At 37.5% G+C, this 22,434-nt stretch overlaps 2 protein-coding genes across 3 annotated transcripts; both read left to right on the forward strand.

Moving 5' to 3' along the window:
* Positions 1-804: 804 nt before the first annotated feature.
* Positions 805-22,391, forward strand: LOC145788212 (golgin subfamily A member 1-like). Of its 2 annotated transcripts, XM_082599909.1 has the most exons (20): positions 805-1,652; positions 2,041-2,128; positions 2,807-3,009; positions 3,355-3,504; positions 3,939-4,108; positions 4,982-5,093; positions 6,511-6,606; positions 7,140-7,268; positions 7,624-7,719; positions 8,251-8,346; positions 8,778-8,894; positions 8,969-9,121; positions 14,764-14,859; positions 16,102-16,273; positions 16,543-16,712; positions 17,372-17,449; positions 18,649-18,795; positions 19,148-19,447; positions 19,816-19,902; positions 20,712-22,391. In XM_082599909.1, exons 1-20 carry the CDS (start codon positions 1,476-1,478, stop codon positions 20,790-20,792), a joined length of 2,718 nt encoding a protein of 905 aa, XP_082456035.1. In that variant the 5' UTR covers positions 805-1,475; the 3' UTR covers positions 20,793-22,391. The 2 variants fall into 2 exon arrangements, with proteins under 2 accessions (XP_082456035.1, XP_082456036.1); XM_082599910.1 differs by lacking the exon at positions 6,511-6,606.
* LOC145788213 (uncharacterized) lies at positions 9,871-12,234 on the forward strand. Its single transcript, XM_082599911.1, has 2 exons — positions 9,871-10,071; positions 11,237-12,234. The coding sequence occupies exon 2, from the start codon at positions 11,319-11,321 to the stop codon at positions 11,829-11,831; it is 513 nt and encodes a 170-aa protein (XP_082456037.1). The 5' UTR covers positions 9,871-10,071; positions 11,237-11,318; the 3' UTR covers positions 11,832-12,234.
* Positions 22,392-22,434: the final 43 nt, after the last annotated feature.

Here is a 22,434-nt window from a genome sequence, read left to right on the forward strand (position 1 = left end):
TTGCATTAATTTTTTGTTTCTGCAAACAATGTGCCAATTTACACTGAGGACATTTCCACATCTCTGTCTTTTAGTGGCGCAACATCTGCCACTTATGTAAAAAAAAATAATTGAATGTGCATTCTCAACAAATTTTTCAAAAGCCTTTATTTTCTGGAGTGATAAAATTATATTGTAAAAATAATAATTATAAATCTTTTTAATGCTATGGAAGAGTGCTTTAAAAGCAACCAATCTATAATATATGATATACATTTGGACTCATTGATTCAAGCCATGTTTCAAATGAATTCAGCTTAACTTGTTCTTTTGTATAGGTTTGTGTTATAACTCTTATAATATGCTTGGAGCCGTGTCTACCAAGAGTATTTTGTTAAAAGTAAACTGGAATTCCTCTATTTTGTTATCAAATCGAACACTTTTTCTAACGACAAATATTTTAACAAAATGTCCTCCGAAGCATAGAGTTTCCAGGGAAAGAAGATGGAGGAATAAAAACAATATTCAACATTATTATCCTCTCGTTAAATCATGGCATAATCTTATACCTTGTGACAGCTGTGGAAACTATCACAGAAAGTGGATGTTATGTCAAACTTGTTACGATCAAAGTCGATATGAAACTGAGATTGTTCGGAAAGTGTTGAGAGAAAATGGAGAAAAGTTATCTGAAGAAGCTGTTTTGAAATACAAAAATGATATTGGAGAAAATGTTGATGAAGCTTCACCAGTGCAGCGTATTATAAGCATCAATAATCGAAATAGGCCGGCTGGTTGGTTTAGTGAAAGTTTGTGGAAGAAAATGTGATAAACATATGTTGTTTCTACTTTAGTTATGTGCTGTGTATCATTTTAAAATTATTTGGTGTTTATTTACTGTGTCTTGTAGGCCATGTGAGACTTTAAGTATCCTGAAGTATTTTGCATGACAATCTAATTTTAATCATTTGAAAAGCAAATGCTTAGCATTGTATGTATTTTTCTGTACTCTAAGTTCTAAATTGTGCTCACTTCAAAAAACTTTGTATGGATGTTTGATGTTTTTGTATCAAACTTGTATGCAATGCATATATAGATTTCTTTAAGAATAGGGTATTCTCCCATGTGTGTGTTGCAGCCAGTAATAATTATCAAATGTGCTGAACAATTTGGTATTTTGTAGTTGTTTAATTTTCTATTGTATGATATATATATATATCCACCAAAACAAAATTGGAGATACAATAGAAAACTAATCAATTACAAAATACCTTGCTGTTGCAGTGTATCTCATACAGCTAGTTTGTTCAAATTTTGTGCATTTTTTTTTTGAAGTGAAACTATGATTGTCATAAGCTACTCTGGTTTTCAATGTAGAGTCATAATATTTTATTGCGACACTAAAATCTGTTACAGTGTAATGCTGGGCTTACTAAATACCAAATTTGTGTTTTTTAGTATGTAATCAATCAACTTTAAACAAGCTGCTAATCACAATGTTCAAAAGATTACGTCAAAAAATTGAAAATGAACCAGCTCAAGAGAATGGGAGTGGGACACCATCTAGCGCACGTCGTGTGGAAGAAGGTCGACGATCGAGCAGATCATTTAATGCACAGTCAAACATGAAACGAACTGACAGCCTCAATTCATTGAACAGTTCCGATGATATGGTTAGTAAATTAGGCAATTGGCTGCATAGTACCAATTTAACATCTTAGCAACAGTGCTTAGACTGGTACAACCAGGCTAACAAACAAATATTTATCTGACATTAACTCAACACTCCAGATGTTGCATAAAGAATGAATTTTGTTAGTCTGGTGACTCTGGTGTCATTATACATTCTACCATTCATTTAAACTTTTAATAGAAATAGCAGATATAATATGTATTTTAGGCTTACAGTTCTGTTTAGTTTTTTTTCTCTGCTACATTTCAGTTGTTTTATCGGAATGTGTTTTAAATAGCCGGTGTATTTCCGCATTACTTTGTTATTACAATATACCATTAATTTTTAATAACAAATGAAGAATTAACAGTAGACCATTTGGTTTTCAGCCAACTGAGTCCTCCAGTAAAGAAGATCTTTACTCTATGCTGATGCACAGAACAACTCAAGTGAAACGATTAGAGGTCAAATTGGCTGGTAATTCAAAGTTTTATATATATATATATATGGTATTATTTTATATTATATATTTGTTTAATTTTGATATCTTTCATAATTACATTACATATATATTCCAACTTGGAGAATTAGTGAATCAATAAAGTGACATAAACGGATCTGCAACATCAGACCACAAAAGATCCAGTGCACCAGCTCAGACACATTACTTGCCAGTCTCGGCTTGCCAAAGATCGAGGATGTCCTTCGTTACAAGTTACAACCATCTCTGCTGGTTTGGACATGTTGAAAGCAGCAGCGGATGGATAAACCATTGCCGACATGTGCGAGTTGCTAGCGCAAACAAGCCTGGATCTCCTGGGAAGATGTGGGCTGATACTATATCTGATGACATGAAGCGGTGGCAGATGACCAACGCTACCCCCTAGGGCCTAGATTGTGATGAGTGGAGACTGAGGATGTGTCTTGCCAGACCCAGTCCTACCTCGGCAACGTAAAATGGAAGAGGAAGAATATGACTAGTTCAATATTCTTTTCTGAAATAAGTTTGTGAATTTTGGCAATACGGTAAGTGACAGATGTCCAGTGCCCACACTGTGGCACCTGTGTGATTGAGTGCCTAAATTGTTTGTTACATTGGAAATTGTGTGTTTTTAATCTGTCAGCTGAGTGATGAACTGTGTATAATTTTTCCAGAGTATGGGCAGTCATTGAAAGAGCGCAGCAGAGAATGTGAAAAACTTTCGAATGCTCTAGAGAAGCAGCAAGACAGTGCTCTTCGTAAACTCAATGAGCTGAATGAAACATATGCAAATGATAAGAAGCGATATGAATCAACAATCTCTCGGTTTGAAAAAAATGATATTGAGTTGTCTGCAACTGTCGAAAGGCTCCAAGAGGTAAAGCAGGCCTATGTCATATTTATTTTTATTTTATCAAGCTTTATGAATTGTGTAAGATAATAAAAATACTTTAGCATTATATTAAACACAACTTGGCATCACATCTGAATCATATTCATAAACAAAGTAAAGTATCTTTAGCGGGTTTAACATGAAAAAATGACATAATTAAAATGATACATCTGAATCATTTAAAATAAACTTAAAATCATTCAATATGCATTTTTAAAGAATTACTTTTCAACCAAGTTTTAACTTGATCTAAAAGGATAAAAAAGTTGTTCAAAAATCTAGCAGCTTTTTATCAACTCTTGCTTATTTCGGTTGAACTTGCACCCATAGGACAACGATGCACTGAGTGCTCGGGTTGAGCGATGGGATATAGAAAAGGAAGAATTTGAACAACAAAAAAACGAATTTTATGCAAAACGTGACAACAGTGAAGAAATTCATGACCTGCAACGGCAGGAACTTGCTAAACTGAAGCATATGGTAATGATATTGGACATACTTGGATGTTTTGACTACAACCTTTATTGCAATGTCTGTAATTCTTAGTAAACTGTTTTACTTGTTGTGCTATTGGACTTAATGTATTTGAGTTTCATGGAACCTTGTCCCTTACCGGCTCGGTGGCTTAGTGGTTAGTGCACCCGCCTCTGAATCGGTAGGCAATAGGCATGGGTTTGATACCTTGTCGGGTCATACCAAAGACTTTTTAAAAATGGTACTGAATCCAATTCCTGCTTGGCACTGAGCAATGGAAAGGATTCGGGTAATAATGTACTCAGTTGCGCCTCTATACGGCTGCATTGACACTGTCTGCTTTGTAAAGTGCTGAGGAGCAACGCATTCTGCGGTGGATACAGCGCTATATAAATACTAACATTATTATTATTATTATGCAAATGCATCTTCTTCCCCAGTTGATGAACAGCGAAAAAGATGCCAAGTCTCTCCAGCAGGAGCTGGATGAGAACGTCGCTAGTTTGATTCAAAGTAGAGATCGCAATGACGAACTGGAAACCCTGCTTAGGGAGAGCTCGGTTGCCAAGGAAACAATAGAAACGGCACTCAATGATGTCACTGATGAAAAGTAATGCCCTACATTACAGTAGATTTTTAATAGCAAGAGTTGTTTTTGTACATTGTTTAACGTCTATCGTCGTTGAAATGATGTGGAAAGAGGAATTTTTGTCAGCTGTGCACTCTCTCAGACCTCTTCAGTCAGACTCGCGTTTTTGTAAAAATTGTTATGTTATCATCGATTTGAACGAAAAAGAGTAAAAACTTTTGAAGAAATTCGTGTCAGATCCCAGCGATCAAATAAGACCTTCTTTGCGTTGATTTAACGTCCACAAACTTTAAATCAATACATATAAAAAGGAGGTAGTTAGTTGGGTAGCGTCGAAGCAGGTTGTTGAGGGTCGAGGTCTAACTATATCAGTACACCTCGATATAACTCGCTTGGCACTGATATCACAAGCTGATGTCATAAGTATTTTAAAGTCATTTTGAATCGCCGAACCCAATAATGCATTACTTTACCATTTTGTTCAGGCTTACGCCAGGTTGTTAAAAAATTAGATCGTGAAGACGAGGGTCTATCTTTGTGTCCTCATTTAATGGTACCCCCTAAGACACAACTGCATGCTTTTGAGCGGTGTCGAACCGACGTTCTTTCGAACGTCGTAGGGGCTCTCGGCATTGGACTATGCAAGCGAGATTAAAACGGTGACTTGAAAGGAAATAACATGGAAAATCAATCCTGAAAGCGAGGATTAAATTCAATGAATATGCTACAGTAATTATATTCCATCTGCAAAATCCGTTAATTTTACATTTATATTTGTTGAATAAGTGTGAAAAGGACGAATTTTGTCGACTGGATTTGTTTGGAAAACTTGTTATATTGATCAACTAGAAGAAAGTGATAAAAAATACTTAAAGTTTTGACTGCAACTTTTAGAGAGAAGCTATCACGTGTCGTTGATGAAGCTGAAACTGCGGGAAAGAAACTTTTAAATCAAAATGCTGACTTGAAGAATAAACTATCATCAGTGGCATTGGACTTGCAAAAGGTATAAAATAAAACTTCATGTCTCCCTGCAGTCATACATTGCTTAGGTTGTTTGCAATAGTTCGTGCAATGTGACTTCATGTCATTATGGATTTCTATGAATTTCAGTGTAAGAGATAAAGGCATTGCCACTTCATATCAAGTTGGGGAAAAATTGTGTTTACTTTTAAAAGCATGTTATCACCAAAACTTGACAAATGGCCCACTACCACCATAACTTGTAAAATTGAAAGTTGCTTCCAGGATTGGCTTCGCAGCCGAAGCTGAAATTTTTTTGAAATGTCAATAACTTCAGAGCCAATTGCAATTGTTACAGAAACAACACTGCTTTGGGGTAAAACATCAGCTCTCATGTTTCTGTATTATAAAGGTAAACGTGAGTCCCATACTTCATCCAGCATCGATGGATGAGAAAATAAGGTTCTCATTGTACTAAGCCGTCAGCACTAACGGGAGTGTCCCGACTGCTTCAAGGCGTACTAAGCCATTTGTTTTATAAATAATAATTACGGTAATTTAGCAATCCTCGGGCGATCTATAAACGCCACTTACATCAGCACAAAATACGAGATTTAAATTAACCACAAGAAAGCAGCATACATGGCATCACCAAACACAATCCCTAACCCCATTTCACACTACATCCGAAAGATTGAGCAAGTGATCCTTAATTTCAACTTCAATTTTTGGTGGTTTTAGGCTATTTGTCAGATTTTGAAAATACTTTTTTCACTAAACTCTACTTTATACTTTTTCTTCTTTGTTTAAGCCTCTCTAACCGAGGACTATCGTTTTAACAACCCAGTCTTGTAGTTCAGTAGTTCCCCCTTATTAAGCCCACCTCGCGACTGGACAATCTTATTAAGCGGGTTGGCCTATTAAGCGGGGATGATTCTCTGCCACTCCTATACATTCAATAATTCCGGACCGGACCAAATTGGGCTTAACAAGCGGGGACTACTTTATAATATAATGCAAAGAAGTTTATTTTCACACCAGTCAGTTCAAATAAATTTCTTTGCATTACAAGACATGTAACCGAGTCGTTCATATCAAGCATTGTTGTTGGTTTGACACCTGTCAAAAGATACTTCATTTTCTTTATAATATAATATGCAGAACGTAATCTTACAGTATTGTTGCTGTTTCACGAGTTAATGTTGTTTGCATTTTACTTGATTATTAATCCATAGATTTAACGTAGTTGTCATTAACACAGTATCTTACATTTAGCGTGATATCTTGCATTGGCTTGACCGACATTTGCACAGTTGTGATGGTTATTACACTTAACTAACCATTTCAGAAATTAAATATTATTACTAACGTTAAATCGCCAACAAAATCCGTGTGCTTTATATCTACCTGCATTCTGATGCCATCTCTTGCGACTTTGCACTAACCTTCCTCTCATGTAGACGCGTAGCAATTTAACCAATGTGGAAAATGCACACAGTAGCCTTGAAGACAAGTATGAATACTTGAAGCATAATAGCGAAGCTGTCTTTAACAAGGTTGGTAGTGGCTGAGCTTGTAAGCATTATCTCTTTCTGAAGTGAGGGGATCACTATAATGCCGCATTTAACTATGTTTTAGTCAACTGTTATGTTCGCAAGGGCAAGTAATAGTGGCTGGGGGTTATCTAGACACTGCTGTGTGATACGTAAGTTGTGAAGTAGTGAAGTTGGTCATGTTCAGTTTTGTAGAGTTTGAAATAGATTATTTGTTTGAAATCTGAATGTAGTTGATTAAAGGAACCTATGTTTCGGCCAAGAATACCTCGTGGAAATCTCAATCTTCTTACTTCCGCGTACTTGTTGGGATATTTGTATATGTTTCTATTTGTAGTTGAAGGGTTGTTGCTTATTCCAATTACTAGGTGCCGCTAAGTGGAGAGATGTCCTTGAAATGTAGTGCTCTGCTGCTCTCCTCCAAAGTTGAACCACCGTCTCTGTCTTACTGTTTCACAACTGGATCTTCTGTAATGATGCAATCGTCATTGGATTAAAATTCATTCATGCGCTGCTTGTGTTTTCTTTTGTACTAGGCTCAAAGTGATCTGGAAGAACGTGTAGTGCTCATACGTCACCTGGAGGACAAGCTGAAGATGTTAGAGATCCGTTCTAGCGCGGAGAAGCTACCACAGGACGAACAAGTACAAGCTCTCCTCAATGAGGTGGGAACTTGACATTGCAAATTCAAAGCAAACGTATTTAGTTTTCATGTCCAGAAGATCTAATCTAATACTCTCTATATCAATGTGCTCTGCAGATTTGTCTTTTGGTGAACTGAAGTTATGAATTTTTAATTTTTTACATTTTTTTTTAATTAGACCCATAAAATGATATTGGGATAAAGTTGACTGAAGTAGTAGCCACAAAAATGACACTAAGTGATAAAAGTTGGGTGAAGATGTTTTCTCACAAATCGGAATTGGTTTTCACTTTGAAAACCACGTTGATAAAACTGGCTGGAGTGAAAATCAATTGAATCACACATAATTTACTAACAAACTATGGTTGTGACGTCAGAGATCGTCACTGGAGCAAAAGTTAGAGGAGTCCCACCAGCAACTAATGAACATCAAGTCAACCTGGTCGGATAGAATCAATCACTTGGAAACTCAGGTTTGTGCAAAATGTAATTCTAACGAATGAATGTAAGTTTAACGTAAAATTAATTTAGGAAAAGTGATGTAGAAAAATACTTCATCTCAGCGATGCCTTAAACTCCATTTTGTGAAAGTTTTGCAACAATGTTTTTCGCACTTTGTCAATATTTCATATTCTTTCCTCGTTTATCCAAGTTGTAACTTTGGGTTTCAACATTATTTTAGGCTTAAGTAAGTAGATAATATATTAAATAAATCATAAAGCTCTATTACGTTAAATAATGTATAAATATTAGTTATAGTATCGTATTTGCTTCGCTTGTAAATTAGGTCGCATTTACTCTTTGTCTCAAAAACTAAACCATCATTAACGTCTCATACATTTTTGTTTTGTTGTTTCTGAGATCCTGTCAAAGGTTATGTGAAGTTTTCAAGGTTCTGGTGGTGATGATGATTATTATGTGCCTAATCTGATACAGACACTGGCGATCTTCCAAAGTTTTCTTTCATTGATATTCAAGATTCTGATAAATCGCTTTATTTTTAGGTGACTCACCTCAATGCAAAGATAGTAGAGGACTGCGATGAACTGTCACAGAAAACAACCGAATTGGAAAAGATTAAGAAAGAAACTGACGCAAAGGTTGTTACAACTAGCCCCTTGTTTTGAGCGATGGCAGAATGAACAGAATATTATTTTTTAGCAATAAATTTTGTGAATTGTTTTGTACTCGTGGTGTTGGCAAACGTTTAACACAAAGTAAAATCACAGGATTATTTAACATTCTAGGTGCACAGCCTTTGGGTGTTTCTAATGTACCAAAACTAACTCAGCATAGCCACTGCCTGCGTGCGATTTTAAAAACTTATTGAAGGTCAATAAATAAATAAATTGCTACTTCGTGGTTTTTATAATATGCGCTCACTCAAATTTAATTCGGTTAAATTTATTTTTGTAGCTCGTTGCTTTAAAAATTTGTGGATCACTGAGAAACGCTGCCTCAATTGGTCAATTTGTCTGCAGTTGATCGCTCCTTGTCTTCCACACGTCCCAACTTGACCATGTTGTTGCAGGAAAACTCATTTAAATCGAAGATCAAAGCATTGGAAGAAGAAAACACCGATCTCTCCTCGCATAATGAAGTAGTCCTGCAACAAATCGCTGAGTTGGAAGCTAAGCTAATAGAACAGGTAAATTCTAGTTGAAACCGGTTGAATTGGTTCCGACGTTTGACATTTAACAATTCACTTCTTTACTTCAACAGCAAGCAATCCATGACTTGAATATCAATAAAGCGAAGAAGCGAGAGACCAACATTGATCAGCAAGCACGAAACTTGGAGAAAGAATTACGAGTCAAAATCGACAAGTTGTCGGAGCAGATGAAAGAATCTGCAAATCTAGCTCGGAGCTTGAAGGTAGGAAGCGGTTTCGTGGACTTAAAAGCATTTTATGCAAAACTGGAATAGCACAGCTATTAAAGCGCTCGCTTGTTATTCATGTGATCGTGGCAGAAAACCAGTCGTTTTCTACGTTGATTCAACATCTCAAGTTGAATCAAAACAAAAAGCGACTGTTTGTGTCTGGGACCCACCTTCAACTGGCTGTTACAAAACCAAAACTCACCTCCACCCAAGGTGTAATAAATTGGGTGGGCGTAGTTACTGAAAGTAAGGCGGCCGAGAGAAAAGGAACTGGCCACTCTGCTCTCGTTATTTCGTCTAATTTTGACAGCGACTCCAACATACATTGTCTAATCTAAACGATTCAGGAGTTAGATCGGGTTTATGCGGTGGAATGTCAGAAACCGTGCAACTTTCAGTGCCTTGGTTTATTAACACTTCATTTGCTAAAGGGTTTCAAGTTTATTTTTGAAGTTAAGTATAAGCCACATTTTTCAGTTAAAATTCGCCAATTTTAGTTTTTCAGTTAAAATTCGACTAAACGATCTTTTCTCTTCCGTCTTTAAGTTCTTAAAAATTTGTTTTGTACCGACAGAATGTGAAGATAAGATTCAAATGACGTCATAGAGCCGCGAACACTCGTCCCACCGACTCAGCGCCATGTTCATTTTATTTTGGTCGTTTTGCATGCTTGCGTATGCATTAGGGTGTTTCATTTTTTCACCATTTTTGAAATTCAAAATGCCTGGGGTCCCATCTGGTGGTATTTGGGGAAAAAAGTTTACACCCCAAATTTTTTTCAATTATGACGTCATATTGAGGTGGTCCACGAGGTTTGAAATTTTTGGGCCTCAAAATCTCGAAATTTGGGCGTATCTCCGGAACCACACATCATAGATCGACAAAATTAGTATCAAAATGCGCAGAAGGGTCGGTTTCCTATACCTGATGTAGAGAATATTAAGGTCTATCTGCTTGAGAAAAAAAGTTATTTCAAAAAATTTGATTTTCGGTCTATTTTCTCCTGATGAACAGAGATCAGGTGATCAAGATAATAAGTTTTTCTGTATTTTTCCACTCTTGGAAGCTGCTATTGCGTAATAATAGTCCTTGTTCGTTTTGCAAGAGACGAAAGGGTAATAATTGAAGGTAATGCTATTATAATGATGATGATGGCTATTCCTCGTCGAGGATATTATAATGTAACCGTTGAGGAAGAGGTATGTATGCTCACCTGCTTTAGATTTTGATTAAGTGTCATTATGGCATTAAGGCCAAGTATTAGTAAGTCGATGCAAAACTTCAAGGAATCGGAGAAAAATGTGCTTCCCCTTAATTCAGATATAATCATCACTATTTTTACTTGAGGAAGAGAGTACGGTAGCCGAAACTAATCCCAAGTTTTTGAAGAAAATACGGTACTCTATTTCAAAGATTTGAAAGATGAACTGCTGAAAGATGTAGTTGGCATATGGAACAAAACTGGTCTTCCAGTGCTTAGCAAACAGAGAATTGAAGCCAAGTTAAAAGACGTGATAGAGAAGTACAATGCAGCAAGAAAAAAAGAAATGAAACGCAGAGGTAATGAGGTTAATCAAGAATGGTTACAGAACTTGTTCGATATATGTGCATGTAAGTGAAGTGTTCGATCTCCGAAAATCTGGTTGTTTTTCAAAAGAAACTCTCTTGCACCTGTGAACTCGAAAACCGAGTCCAGGAGAAAGAAATCGCTTTCTTGAAAGAGCAGCAAAAAGATTGAAAAATGCTTATCAGTGGCGTAGATGTCAACCATGTAGAAAAGGCTTTAGAACGGGAAAATCATAAAAGGAGGTGGGAAACGAGCAGTGAAGTTGAACAACCGAGCACTTCTGGCATACAATCTGCCAAAGCATCGGCATTACTATGTTCGAAACAAAGAAAAAGAAATGAAGCAGTTAGATGTCTACACAGTAGCGAAAGCGACTCTGATGGGGATATGAATTAGGAAGATGATAGGGAATACGAGCCTCTGAAACCAGCTATTGGGGGAAAAGTGTACAAGAAAGTACATTCTTTTTCAATAAATGATAGAAGTTGTTTACTTGCTGATCGTAGGATGACTTCGGTACGCCAACAGTCAGATCTTATGAGGTCGGTTCTTGGAAAAGATCAAATAGCTGCAGCACCTTCGACAGTATACCGCCAACGACAAAAAACAAGAGAAAAATCTCTGATGGAAAGTGAGAACCTTCTCAACTCAGCTTCTGCCATGCAGTTATGTTATGATGGGCGCGTTGTCGATAAAATAGATCGATACGTTTTCTTGGGTCAACTTGTTGATGATAATGGCATGAAGCACGAAAGTGTGCTTGCTGTTAAATATTTTCCCAAAATTGTGTCGGTCACTGCAGCACTGATTTTTGACACCATCATCCAGGAGGCTTGCAGAGTTCACCTATCCCAAGTATATTCAGTCATGGCTGATACGACTGCTCTCAATACAGGAAAAAAGTCCGGAGTCAATACTCGACTGGTCAATTATTATAATGATGAAGTTGGTCATGATATTCATACCCTTAAATGTATGTCCCACATAAACGAAATATATCTTTCCCACGTCATTTCTTTTGTGGACGGTGCCAAGAAGGGACCCGGAGCAATGCAAGATGGGGCTTTGCTTAACCAGATAGCAAGACTAGACAAGCCCAGTACTGAAACCTTAACACCAACTATTACTACGCAATAACAGCTTCCAAGAGTGGAAAAATACAGAAAAACTTATTATCTTGATCACCTGATCTCTGTTCATCAGGAGAAAATAGACCGAAAATCAGATTTTTTGAAATAACTTTTTTTCTCAAGCAGATAGACCTTAATATTCTCTACATCAGGTATAGGAAACCGACCCTTCTGCGCATTTTGATACTAATTTTGTCGATCTATGATGTGTGGTTCCGGAGATACGCCCAAATTTCGAGATTTTGAGGCCCAAAAATTTCAAACCTCGTGGACCACCTCAATATGACGTCATAATTGAAAAAAAATTGGGGTGTAAACTTTTTTCCCCAAATACCACCAGATGGGACCCCAGGCATTTTGAATTTCAAAAGTGGTGAAAAAATGAAACACCCTAGTATGCATGGTTTATAAGGATGATATTAATCAAGCTAAATACAACTTGATTCACGAAACACCAAATCTTTCCTTGCGGGTTTCGATCACTGCTGTGTGCGGTCGAGTCTTCTCTGTCTACAAGCCCACTGTGTGTCTCTACACGCTAGTGTGTCGTCGATGGAATATCAGAAGCGTTGTAGCCTAGTAGGTGTAGGTAAATTGCTGTGGAGATAACAGGTTAAAAGATTTTTGTCAAAGATTGTCTTTTTTGCCGAAGAAAATAAAAGCGAATCCGCGCTCAGTGCTTCAATTTGCTTAGAATCTCCAAGACGGAAACTTGTGAAATAAAGTGAGCTACGAATTGAGCTTCCCAACGACCTGATGTTCAGCCCATGAGTTTTTGCGGGTGACTTCAATTCTTCTAGTTTTCCTTCAAACTTTAAAAGTTATTATTTTGGTGATCCGAACATCAACTATGTTACTGCCCACTTCAGGTTACGAGAAACGATTTTTATACCATTTCCTCTTAAACGCAAGAACACAAGGAGATTTCTCTCTATTTTGCTTCAAAGAAGCCTGGTCTTCATCCCAAAACATCAAAGGTCGACCAGTTGTCTGCAGTGACTCCTCCACTTCTCTCTATCGTTAGCATTTTCAATTTTTAAGTTTCTTTTTGTCAGGTCATCTTTTACAGTGTCTTCTTTGGCCTCCCTTTTCTTGTTTTTCAATAACGGCGAAAGGGAATGCTATTCCAAATTATAATCACTTTTGAAGTGAACACAAAACTTAGCTTAACATGTCTTGTTCCACCAAAACCGATAGCTGGTACTTTACGGTTCACTTATGCTTACTGATATGCTCTCACATTGTGAATGAACACCATAATTGTGACGTCACAATGCCGTGTTTTTAACGAGGGCACGATTTTGCCAGGAAACAATGAAATTGTAAAGTAGCGAGCCTGCTAAATCAGTGACACTAAATCAGTAAAGTTTATCTTTAGTTGTTCAATTTATCCCATCTCGTTACTAAAAAGACAGGAAGCTTTGTTGTGAATTGTTTTTCTCGTGTCATAAGTCATTCTGACGACGTGTCGAATATGACTTAACGTCTACAGGCGCTCGTGCATTGAACGGAGAGGGCTTTGACGTTTTTTCAACGTAGTGAATGGTTGTTTTTATGTAAGGCAGCCCGTATGATCGTCAGGAAACGACTGCCACGGATGCCGATATCGGCAGGCGACATACCTTCGCAAACAATCGCCTTGCGTTGATAATCTCAGGTTTATTAGCTTCCGCGCACTTGACAGGGGTGCGGCCTTGGAGAAAATGTGTTGTGATGTTTGCAGATTTTACATTTCAGTCCTCTGAATGCTGTTGATAAGTCACACGCTAATATATGCTTCAACAAAAGAGTTATATTCACCAGCAACATTTAACAAAAAAATAAAAAATAAACATTGTCAGTGCTAATTTTTTTTATACGTGCTGTCCTTGAATTGTATTTTCACCAGTGACGCCATACTACCAACGTCAGCTACGATTTGTCATGGCTTTGCCTTATTCGTTGGCCTTGACTGCCTCCGTTCAAGCCTTTGGTAGATCTTGCAACACTTCAATCTAAGGACCTGAATTCTTATCAATCCTTGTTTATGTCATTTAAAGTCGGTAAAAAGCTTTTAAACACTGCCCAGGCTACTACCCTCAAACCGACGGTGTGATGACTACAGCACTTAAACATCTACGATGGGTAAATGAGGAGAAAACGCTGCCGAAAAATGGCCCTATTGACATTTGATGACATGCGCAGCACTATAAGAACTACTGTATTTGCTTTCCGTAACTAAGTATAACATCAAGCTTATTTAAGGTGAAACTACCTTTTCACACCAAAACAGTTAAAAAAAATTTCCAAATCTTTGTGTCTCCAAAGTTTTTGATGGTAGACTTTGTGGAGCTCTTCTGCTAGCATAGGAATACAAAACCCAACGATATATTCTGATAAGATGGCCAGTTCCCTTACATCTCCCCTTCTCTCAGGAACGTAGCCACGGAGGGCTTTGTAGAGCAATCGTCCCCCCCTAAAAACTATTTTCTTCCATCAAAACAATATGTTTTAATGCTATTACAACGTTTTGATGGCATTGCTATATGTTTAAACAAACTTCATTTCAAACATTACAACATTTCCCCCCCCCCCCCCAACAGTTACTCTTGCCTCCCTAAAATTTTCTTCCTAGCTGCGTCACTGCCTTCACTTTCATTAAAGCATAGCTGGCCATTCAGTGCCTGGGTGAACAAATTAACGACCCGCCGCGAAGGTTGATTGATTGAATCTTTATCCTCGGACTGGGAAAGCTTCTTGCAGAGCTTTATCCTGGCAGTTTCGCATACTTGTAGAGGCTTTGAATCACTTACGCAGGCCCGGTCACCGAGATTGACAGAGTGAAATTTTCGATTTTTGAAGTTTTGTTGCCAGGTTCAGGCTCAATCGTATAATGCGAGCGCGCTAACCACTATGCATTCGCTTATGACAATACAGTGCATTCGCCATATTCTATTTAGTTTGAACACGAAGAGACGCTGAAGCGGAAGGAAGATGAGTTGGAAGTTCTTAAAGTCCGTTTGGATCGATTAACAGAAGATGTAAACGAGAAACAGGTATATATGGGAAAGGATTTGATGAAAGAATGCCATACGAATAATGAACGGGTTTTTTCTAGGTTCATATTAGCTTACTGCTTAGTGCTTTATCCTAATCGAATCAAGAAGTTCATGTTCAAACTACTTTATAGTGTAGCAGTTGGACTAAAAATTATAAGAAATTTTTTAATTTATAGTTTGAAATGATGTAAAGAACAATTTCCAAGCAATAACTGTTCAAACGAAAAGCAAGCACCTAAAGTACAAGCAGTAATTAAGTGAGTGTGGTGAGATGTGACGAGGGTGACCCAAAAAGATGCGTACCCATGTTTTATTCGATTTTTTCACATTTAGAACACATCTTGGGAAAGCCATAAATTGACTAAAAATTGACAGAAAAAGCTGAAACTCTGGTCAATGGTCTTCCATAAACTGAATAATGTGTGGTTGTAATTTGAAATAAATAGCTTTTCAATCAAAGTCACAATTGAAATTTTCATGGGTACGCATCTTTTTGGGTCACCCGTTAGATGGCAGGCCACAATCAAGGACTGCCCACTGCACAGGCCTCTCCATGGTTTGGAGGGCCTAGTTTGTAATGACGATTACACTAGTTACAGTGGGCAGTGGTTAACCAACGGTGCCCTGATATTATGCGACAATACGAGAGAAGAACACGCAGCTCACAATTTCAGCTCAGCGACCAGCTCTTTGCAATTAGTTTAAATTCAAACCTTTATAAGCCATGGAACTGCCAGCGCCTGGGGGGATGTATAGCTCTCCAAGGATAACTATTCCACAATATTGAGTGTAAGCATAACGTCACCCCTTTGGTACTTACGTCACATTATATATTATGGCGTAACAATAAAAGTTCTTTAGTTCTATGAACCATTAGGGCCCCGATCGAACGAAAATGGAAGACGCCATACTCGAGTTACACCTTTCGTTGAGATCAATTATTAGTGCATATCCATTCGTCTTAACCAGGAATTAAACTTCCAACTTAGATAGATTGAGTTGTGGGCGTCTCCGACTTGAGTGAGAATCGAAGTCGAGATTGTACTACGGTGTTCTTAACCACTCGGCCACATCTTCACACAATGAAGCTGTTATTAACAGCAGTCTTATACTTTTACAAATCCCCACATCCCTTTGGTTCTATGAATAACAATCAATCGGTCTACCCGAGAGCGAATCCCGTGCTCATTCAAACCTCTGGCATGTTTTGTAAAAGCCAATAATGTTTGTGCATTGTAGATGGAGATCACCAACAGAGAGAAGATTAACAATGAAATGGCCCTTTCTCTTGAAGAACTCCGTCGAGACAGAGATGGTGCAAGGGAGAGAAATGATCAGCTGGAAAGTGAACTTTGCGAACAACAGGAAAGGGTTAGAAAAACAGAAGAAGAAATTGAAAGGCTTAGCAAAGGTGAGGAATACTTTTCCAGCCAACAAAGCGGCCAGTCTTACATTGATTTAACGTCGGTAGACGTTGTAAAAGAGTAAAACCAATGGAAAAAGAGCTAATTTGCTGGTTGTGTTTGTAATTTTGTTGTCTTAAAAAGCTTTTCCATTGAACATTTGCCGATTATATAAAATGAATATTTTGAATGAATTGGTTCATTCAATGAACAATTGAACAGGTTCATAACTTCGTCAGTAGATGGAAACATTTCTGAAATTTTCAATCATTAACAGACCTGACTATTTGCGAGGAAAATCTCACAGACACAGAAGCGAGGTTGGAGTCTGTTACGTCACAGTTGGATGCAGTTCGAAGTGACCTCAATGAAAAACACGAGGGGCTCTTGCAATTCCAAGGATCTTCGGATGAAAAGGAGGAAAAACTAAACGATCTAACTGATAAGGTTTCGTCTTGGTGATAACTTTTCTCCGCGTTTAACTTTAACTACACTAACCTTTAACCTTTCTCATTAACCTTTAACCTTTATTACACTGATCTTTTTACCTTTCGCACACTTGCTTTCGTGATATGCCTGGTCTTTTCATCGAATCCGAAGGAGAAGGTCACATGTCCTCACTCACAACTTCACACAAGGTCTCATCCAAGTTGATGCCTTATTATCATTATCATCATCATTATTATCGTTATCATCATTATCATCATCATTATCATTATCATCATCATTATTATCGTTATCATCATCATCATTATCATCATCAATATCATCATTATTATCATCATTATCATCATCCAATCTCAGTTTGGTTTCCTCAATTTTTATCTACATAGTGATTGTCTTCACCTGTTTCATTCTGTCCGTCGCATCTTCCTTGTCTGTCTCATCATTTCTGTGCGTTCTCTTTTTTTGCTTTCCATCCACCTTCAAATCCAATGCCCTTTCTGAAAAAACGTTGTCTTTCGTCTACAGTAAAGATCGTTAAGATATGGCACCCATAGATATTGGTAGAAACTTTCTCCACAATCCGAAATTTGTAGAAAACTGAGTTATGGAGATAATGAACAACCCAATAGCTTTCCCTTTCAACAGATTTGTTTGAATAGGTCTCGGATTTGGAATTGAACTTAGAGACGAGAACCAAAGAACTAATGGCCTGCAAGGAAGAACTTGCTTATTTGAAGGTAGGTGTAGAGAATTTTCGGACAATTGATTGGTAAAAGCCTTTCGATACAGATTTTTATAAGTAAAGCAATGTTGTAATTATGAATCAAACAAGCAACAGAGATCTAAATTTCATTAGCAACGTCTTTCTGTAACTTCTTATCACATGAAAAGAAGTCGTGGTGGATAAACAGCTGATGTTCCTTTTACATTTGTTCAACGTGTGAAGACGTTTGAAACAATGTGAAAGATACCGATTTTGCTAGTTTGGTAGAAGCAATCCTATAAGCAAAGCGTTTCGTTTTTACATAATTTCAATGTCGCTACATAAACTACTTTTACATAAAAATAGCATCTAATGAGTAATGGCATTGAAGATGATTGCTAGACTTGGCGATGAAGTGAGCTGTGAAAGAACACCGCATGAAGTGTATAAAAAAAAATTTTTCTATAAAATATTAATTAACAAGTGAATAAAAAAATAACAGTTAACCTCTCAAGTACATGTAGCTCCACACAGAGTGAAATTTACATGCCTTTTGACTCTTTTTTATTTCTTTAAAAGTAATGTTTAAAAAGACATTATTGACCCAAAAAGAATGTCTAAACAGACATTAAGAAAAGTAACTACGGACAAAGGCCAGTGTTTCGATCTTCCGATCTCTTCAGCGTAGTAAAGTGAAGGTGGAAAGTTGTCTTGAAGTGTTGGTTGAGGTGATGATTTGAAACTTGAGTGATTGTTGTGAGACAATGAGACTGGATTTAATATTTAATTTCGGACTCGAGCGAAACGTAATTTTACAGCCTATTGGAAATTTTACACCTTCACTTTACTACGCTGAAGAGATCGGAAGATCGAAACACTGGCCTTTGTCCGTAGTTACTTTTCTTAATGTCTGTTTAGACATTCTTTTTGGGTCAATAATGTCTTTTTAGACATTACTTTTAAAGAAATAAAAAGGAGTCAAAAGGCATGTAAATTTCACTCTGTGTGGAGCTACATGTACTTGAGAGGTTAACTGTTATTTTTTTATTCACTTGTTGATTCATTCATATCAGTTTGTATCCTCTGTGGATCCTTCTCTGGTATCATGGGCCAATCCTATAGATGTTTGCTGGTACACCCCTTCATTTTCTTTGAAAATATTAATTGACTGCTTTGATCGTTAAACTTTGAATGATTGATGACTCATAATCCTATCCGTTGTTATGACGACAGAACAACCAAGCGGAGGAAGGGGAGGAAGTGAAGATTCTTCGTGCGGAGAAAGCTCGTCTGGAAGATCGCATCCTGGATAAGGATCGCACTCTCAAACTGCATCAGCAGAGATTGAGCGACATAAAGAAGACGCTGCAGAAAGAACTGGTGAGAAAACATTACTTTAAAAGTTAAGGCACAGAACAATTCCTACCTTATGGGCAACTATTTGAAACTTTATATCAAATTGACAGATAAAACCAAGCACCCACACGCCATTTAACATCATACAATTAGAGTGAACATAAAACTATAAACTGGTTGTTTCCAATGTAGATATAAAATCAGTTATCGTTACTTGAGAAGGGCTAACTTGAGTATGGCCGAAAACGTTTGTAGTTTATAGTTGTATGTTCACTCTAATTGTATGATGTTAAATGCTGTGTGGTTGCTTGGTTTTATCTGTGTATGGTTAAAGAAAGTCACCTCTCTACCAAAATTGTATTACATCAAATTGCAGAGTAAAAATCAAGTGGCTGCGCCAGATTCATCACGATCGGGCGGTCTTCGCCTTTCCGGCGGGAAACAAGCCTCCAAGTTCTCGCAGAAAGGCGACAATACTTCCGAGGTGCCTCTCAACGGCAGCCTTTCTTCTCAACCACACAATGTCTTAGAATCAGAAGAAGCAGACCCCCTGCCGTCTCTCTTGGCTGGGGACATGTCCCTAGACGACCCATCCCTAAGCGACGGGCAGAGGGACGTTGTTATTAAATATCTGAAGCACGTTGTGTTGACCTTCATTTCTTGTGGCCAATCAGAGGTAAGGAATTTGACATCGTCTCTAATACGGAAATTTATTGCAGGCTAAAATTTGTTGTATTTCATTTATTCTTTGTGTGATGTTAATGTTTTTTTGAAAAAGTGTCTGTCTCTTACTTGTTTAGTTTTCCATGTAGAGTATTTCCATCGGGATGTTTCTTAAAATTGTATTACACGTCACATACACGCAGCGCTATGGGCGCGATATTTTTAAACGTTCGAGATATAATTAATCTGTAAATTCTATTTATTATAAAAAAAAGTACAAGCATACCAAATTGCTTCCATTTGTATGACCGCCTCCAATGCTCATTAAAGTGTTTTGTGAAATGAGGTACATTAGTAACAGATTAACCGTTTCCCTTGCAGGCGTTGCAGCTTATTCGGGCTATATCGGCTGTGCTACACTTCACTCAAGATGAAGAGAAGCTTGTTCGAGATGTTTTGGAGTACAGAGTGAGTTTTGTATTACTTTGCTGTAATTTATGTCATTTAATTCGGTTGCCCGTCAATCAACCAATGTTAGATTAACATCGACTTTTTGTAGCTTCAAACAAATTTTGTTGGGTTGGTTTTAATCTTTATCCTCGGACTGACAAAGTCTTGATAGGTTATTCCTGGTAGTTTCGCATACTTGTAGAGGCTCTTGACGCAGAACCGGTTACCAAGATTGGCAGAGTGAAGTTTCCGATTGTGGAAGTGTTGTTGCCGGGGAATTATTCCATCCATTACGTGCCGCTGAATGGAGAACAGTCCTGAAATGCGTTGATCAAGGGCACAGTGGGCACACCCCGAGAGTCGAACCAGCGCCATGTGATCTTGAGCCGGGCGCGTAACCACTGAGCTAACGGGCGGACAATTTGCGACGAACCTCTCTGTCTACGATCAGCTTTGTGCCACATGTGAATTAAAACAATAAAGTTATTTGTTGAACAAGTAATTCAGATTTTCCAGAACAAATAGTTTATTTGTTGCCAACTGGTGAAACGTCGGAGATAAAACTAGTCATTAGTTTCAACATCTCGTGATAGCTGAGTATACAGTTATTACAAAAAACGCAGGAAAATATTGTATCATGAAATTTACAGTTGAATTTGCTTTAAATTTGTACGCTTTTCTACTTTTAATAATGTACCATGTGATAGACATTAGACAATAGACATACAGTACAATGGTGCAACAAAACGAACCCTCTGCTAAAGTTAAGTTTTTTTTTGTACGATTTTAGTATTTAAGTTTCGCTGCAAACCATTTATCTCTTCTAGACTTCCTGGTTTGCGTCACGTCCTAAAACAAAAAGCGTCATCAAGCCGTCAGTGAGAGGAAAATCACGTCATCACCGGTGACGTCACGCGCAAATGACATTGATGATCAACAAGGTAGTCAAGAGGGTGAAAGATTCCGAAGAACAGAGGCAGGAATGGTGGGAGCAGCGGAGTTATCTGAAGAGTTGCTTTTGCTTCGTAGAAAGTGCTTTACGTGGAAGCTTTACATCAGATTTACGTTTGCTAATGTAACTACAACAGCTTCTGTAAACTACCACGAACGAGTAGATTGCGTTGATATCCATTGCCTGTATGCACTTGCTCCATGGCGTTTAAACAAAGACGTATATTTCTACAAATTGTCAATTACAAACACCTCATAGATTTTTAGTTTATTAGTTTGCGGTTGTTTTCCTCAGTAGTTAATTCCTTCCCTTTTATCCGCAAAGATTAATGACATTTGCAATTTTCGTAAAGTATTTTCCTTAATTCTTACAGTAATTTAATCAATGGAAGTTTGGTAACCAGTCAACACACACAGTTTTGGTATTGGGGATCCGTTGTGTAGCCTGCATGAAGAAATGGTGGGTTTGATATCTATCAAAGTACGTTTTAAGTTCAATAGACTTGTTTCATATTTTGAATCAGATCTACTTGTTTCTCGACAGCGAACGCATCAATCGCTTAAAAGTCTGAGCTGACTTGATGCACGTTGTCATTAATTTTACTCCGCTTTGTTTCTCTTTTGCGTTACGTTAGGTTCAATGTTTGTATAAAGTTAAATAGTATTATTCAAAAAGGTATTGGCAGCACTGTAGTTGTGAAATAGATACAGAGGAACTTGGTTTTAACCGCACACCAATTAAACGCATAAACCACATAAGATTTATGAACCTCCAACTGCAGTAGAATTCGCCTAATTCGTCACCTCAAGGGGATCAGAAAAAAGTGATAAATTAGGCGAACAGACGAATTCTACTGTACAAAGTAATCCGGTATTTATAATAATCTAATCTATCTAATCCGATAATAGCATATATCAGTTAAACGCTTAAAACAACTTGTCAAATTAACGATGCTATTTCCTGCTGCGTATGTATTTTGGTATTCTTGAACAGGGCCGAAGATAATTTGGGCCCTGTGCCCATAAGATCTTCGGACTCCAAATTGAGACACTTCTAAGAAAAACGCACTTTAAAAATATGAGGTGGCTTCTTTAAGTTCCCTGTCCCTGACGTCATCCCAAATCCGAAAGTACACCCTACACCCCTCTGTCAACGCTACTGTGTTTGCTATCGCTGGTTTTGTTTGCAACGTCTGAGTGCTACTGAAATGGTTTCTCACCGTTTCCAATGTCGAGTTCTGTCACTATTCGGAGTTTGTAGGGGATATTTTTTCAGAGGATTTCTTAAATTGATATTTTAATTGCTTTTAACCTTTGTTATGTTGAGCTTTGTTTTGTGTCAAAACATTCGCGTAAAAGTGTTAGAGTTTAAGCTATAGACTATACGATTTATTGGCTAAATGTTTAGTTATGTTGTGAAATTTTCTTTATGTATAAGCAATGCTGTTACGCAAAAAGTAGTTTTGTAGTAATGTGAGTGAAGCTTTCTTTATTACTTTATTACATTTTTTGTTTTTCGCTCAAATGGTGCAATAAAAGGAAAACAGCAAACTCGATATCCTATGGTGGAAATGATCTACTTGACTATCAGAAGCCTAG

Source organism: Aplidium turbinatum, chromosome 2 (genome assembly GCF_918807975.1).
Source record: "Aplidium turbinatum chromosome 2, kaAplTurb1.1, whole genome shotgun sequence".
Lineage (NCBI taxonomy): Eukaryota > Metazoa > Chordata > Ascidiacea > Aplousobranchia > Polyclinidae > Aplidium > Aplidium turbinatum.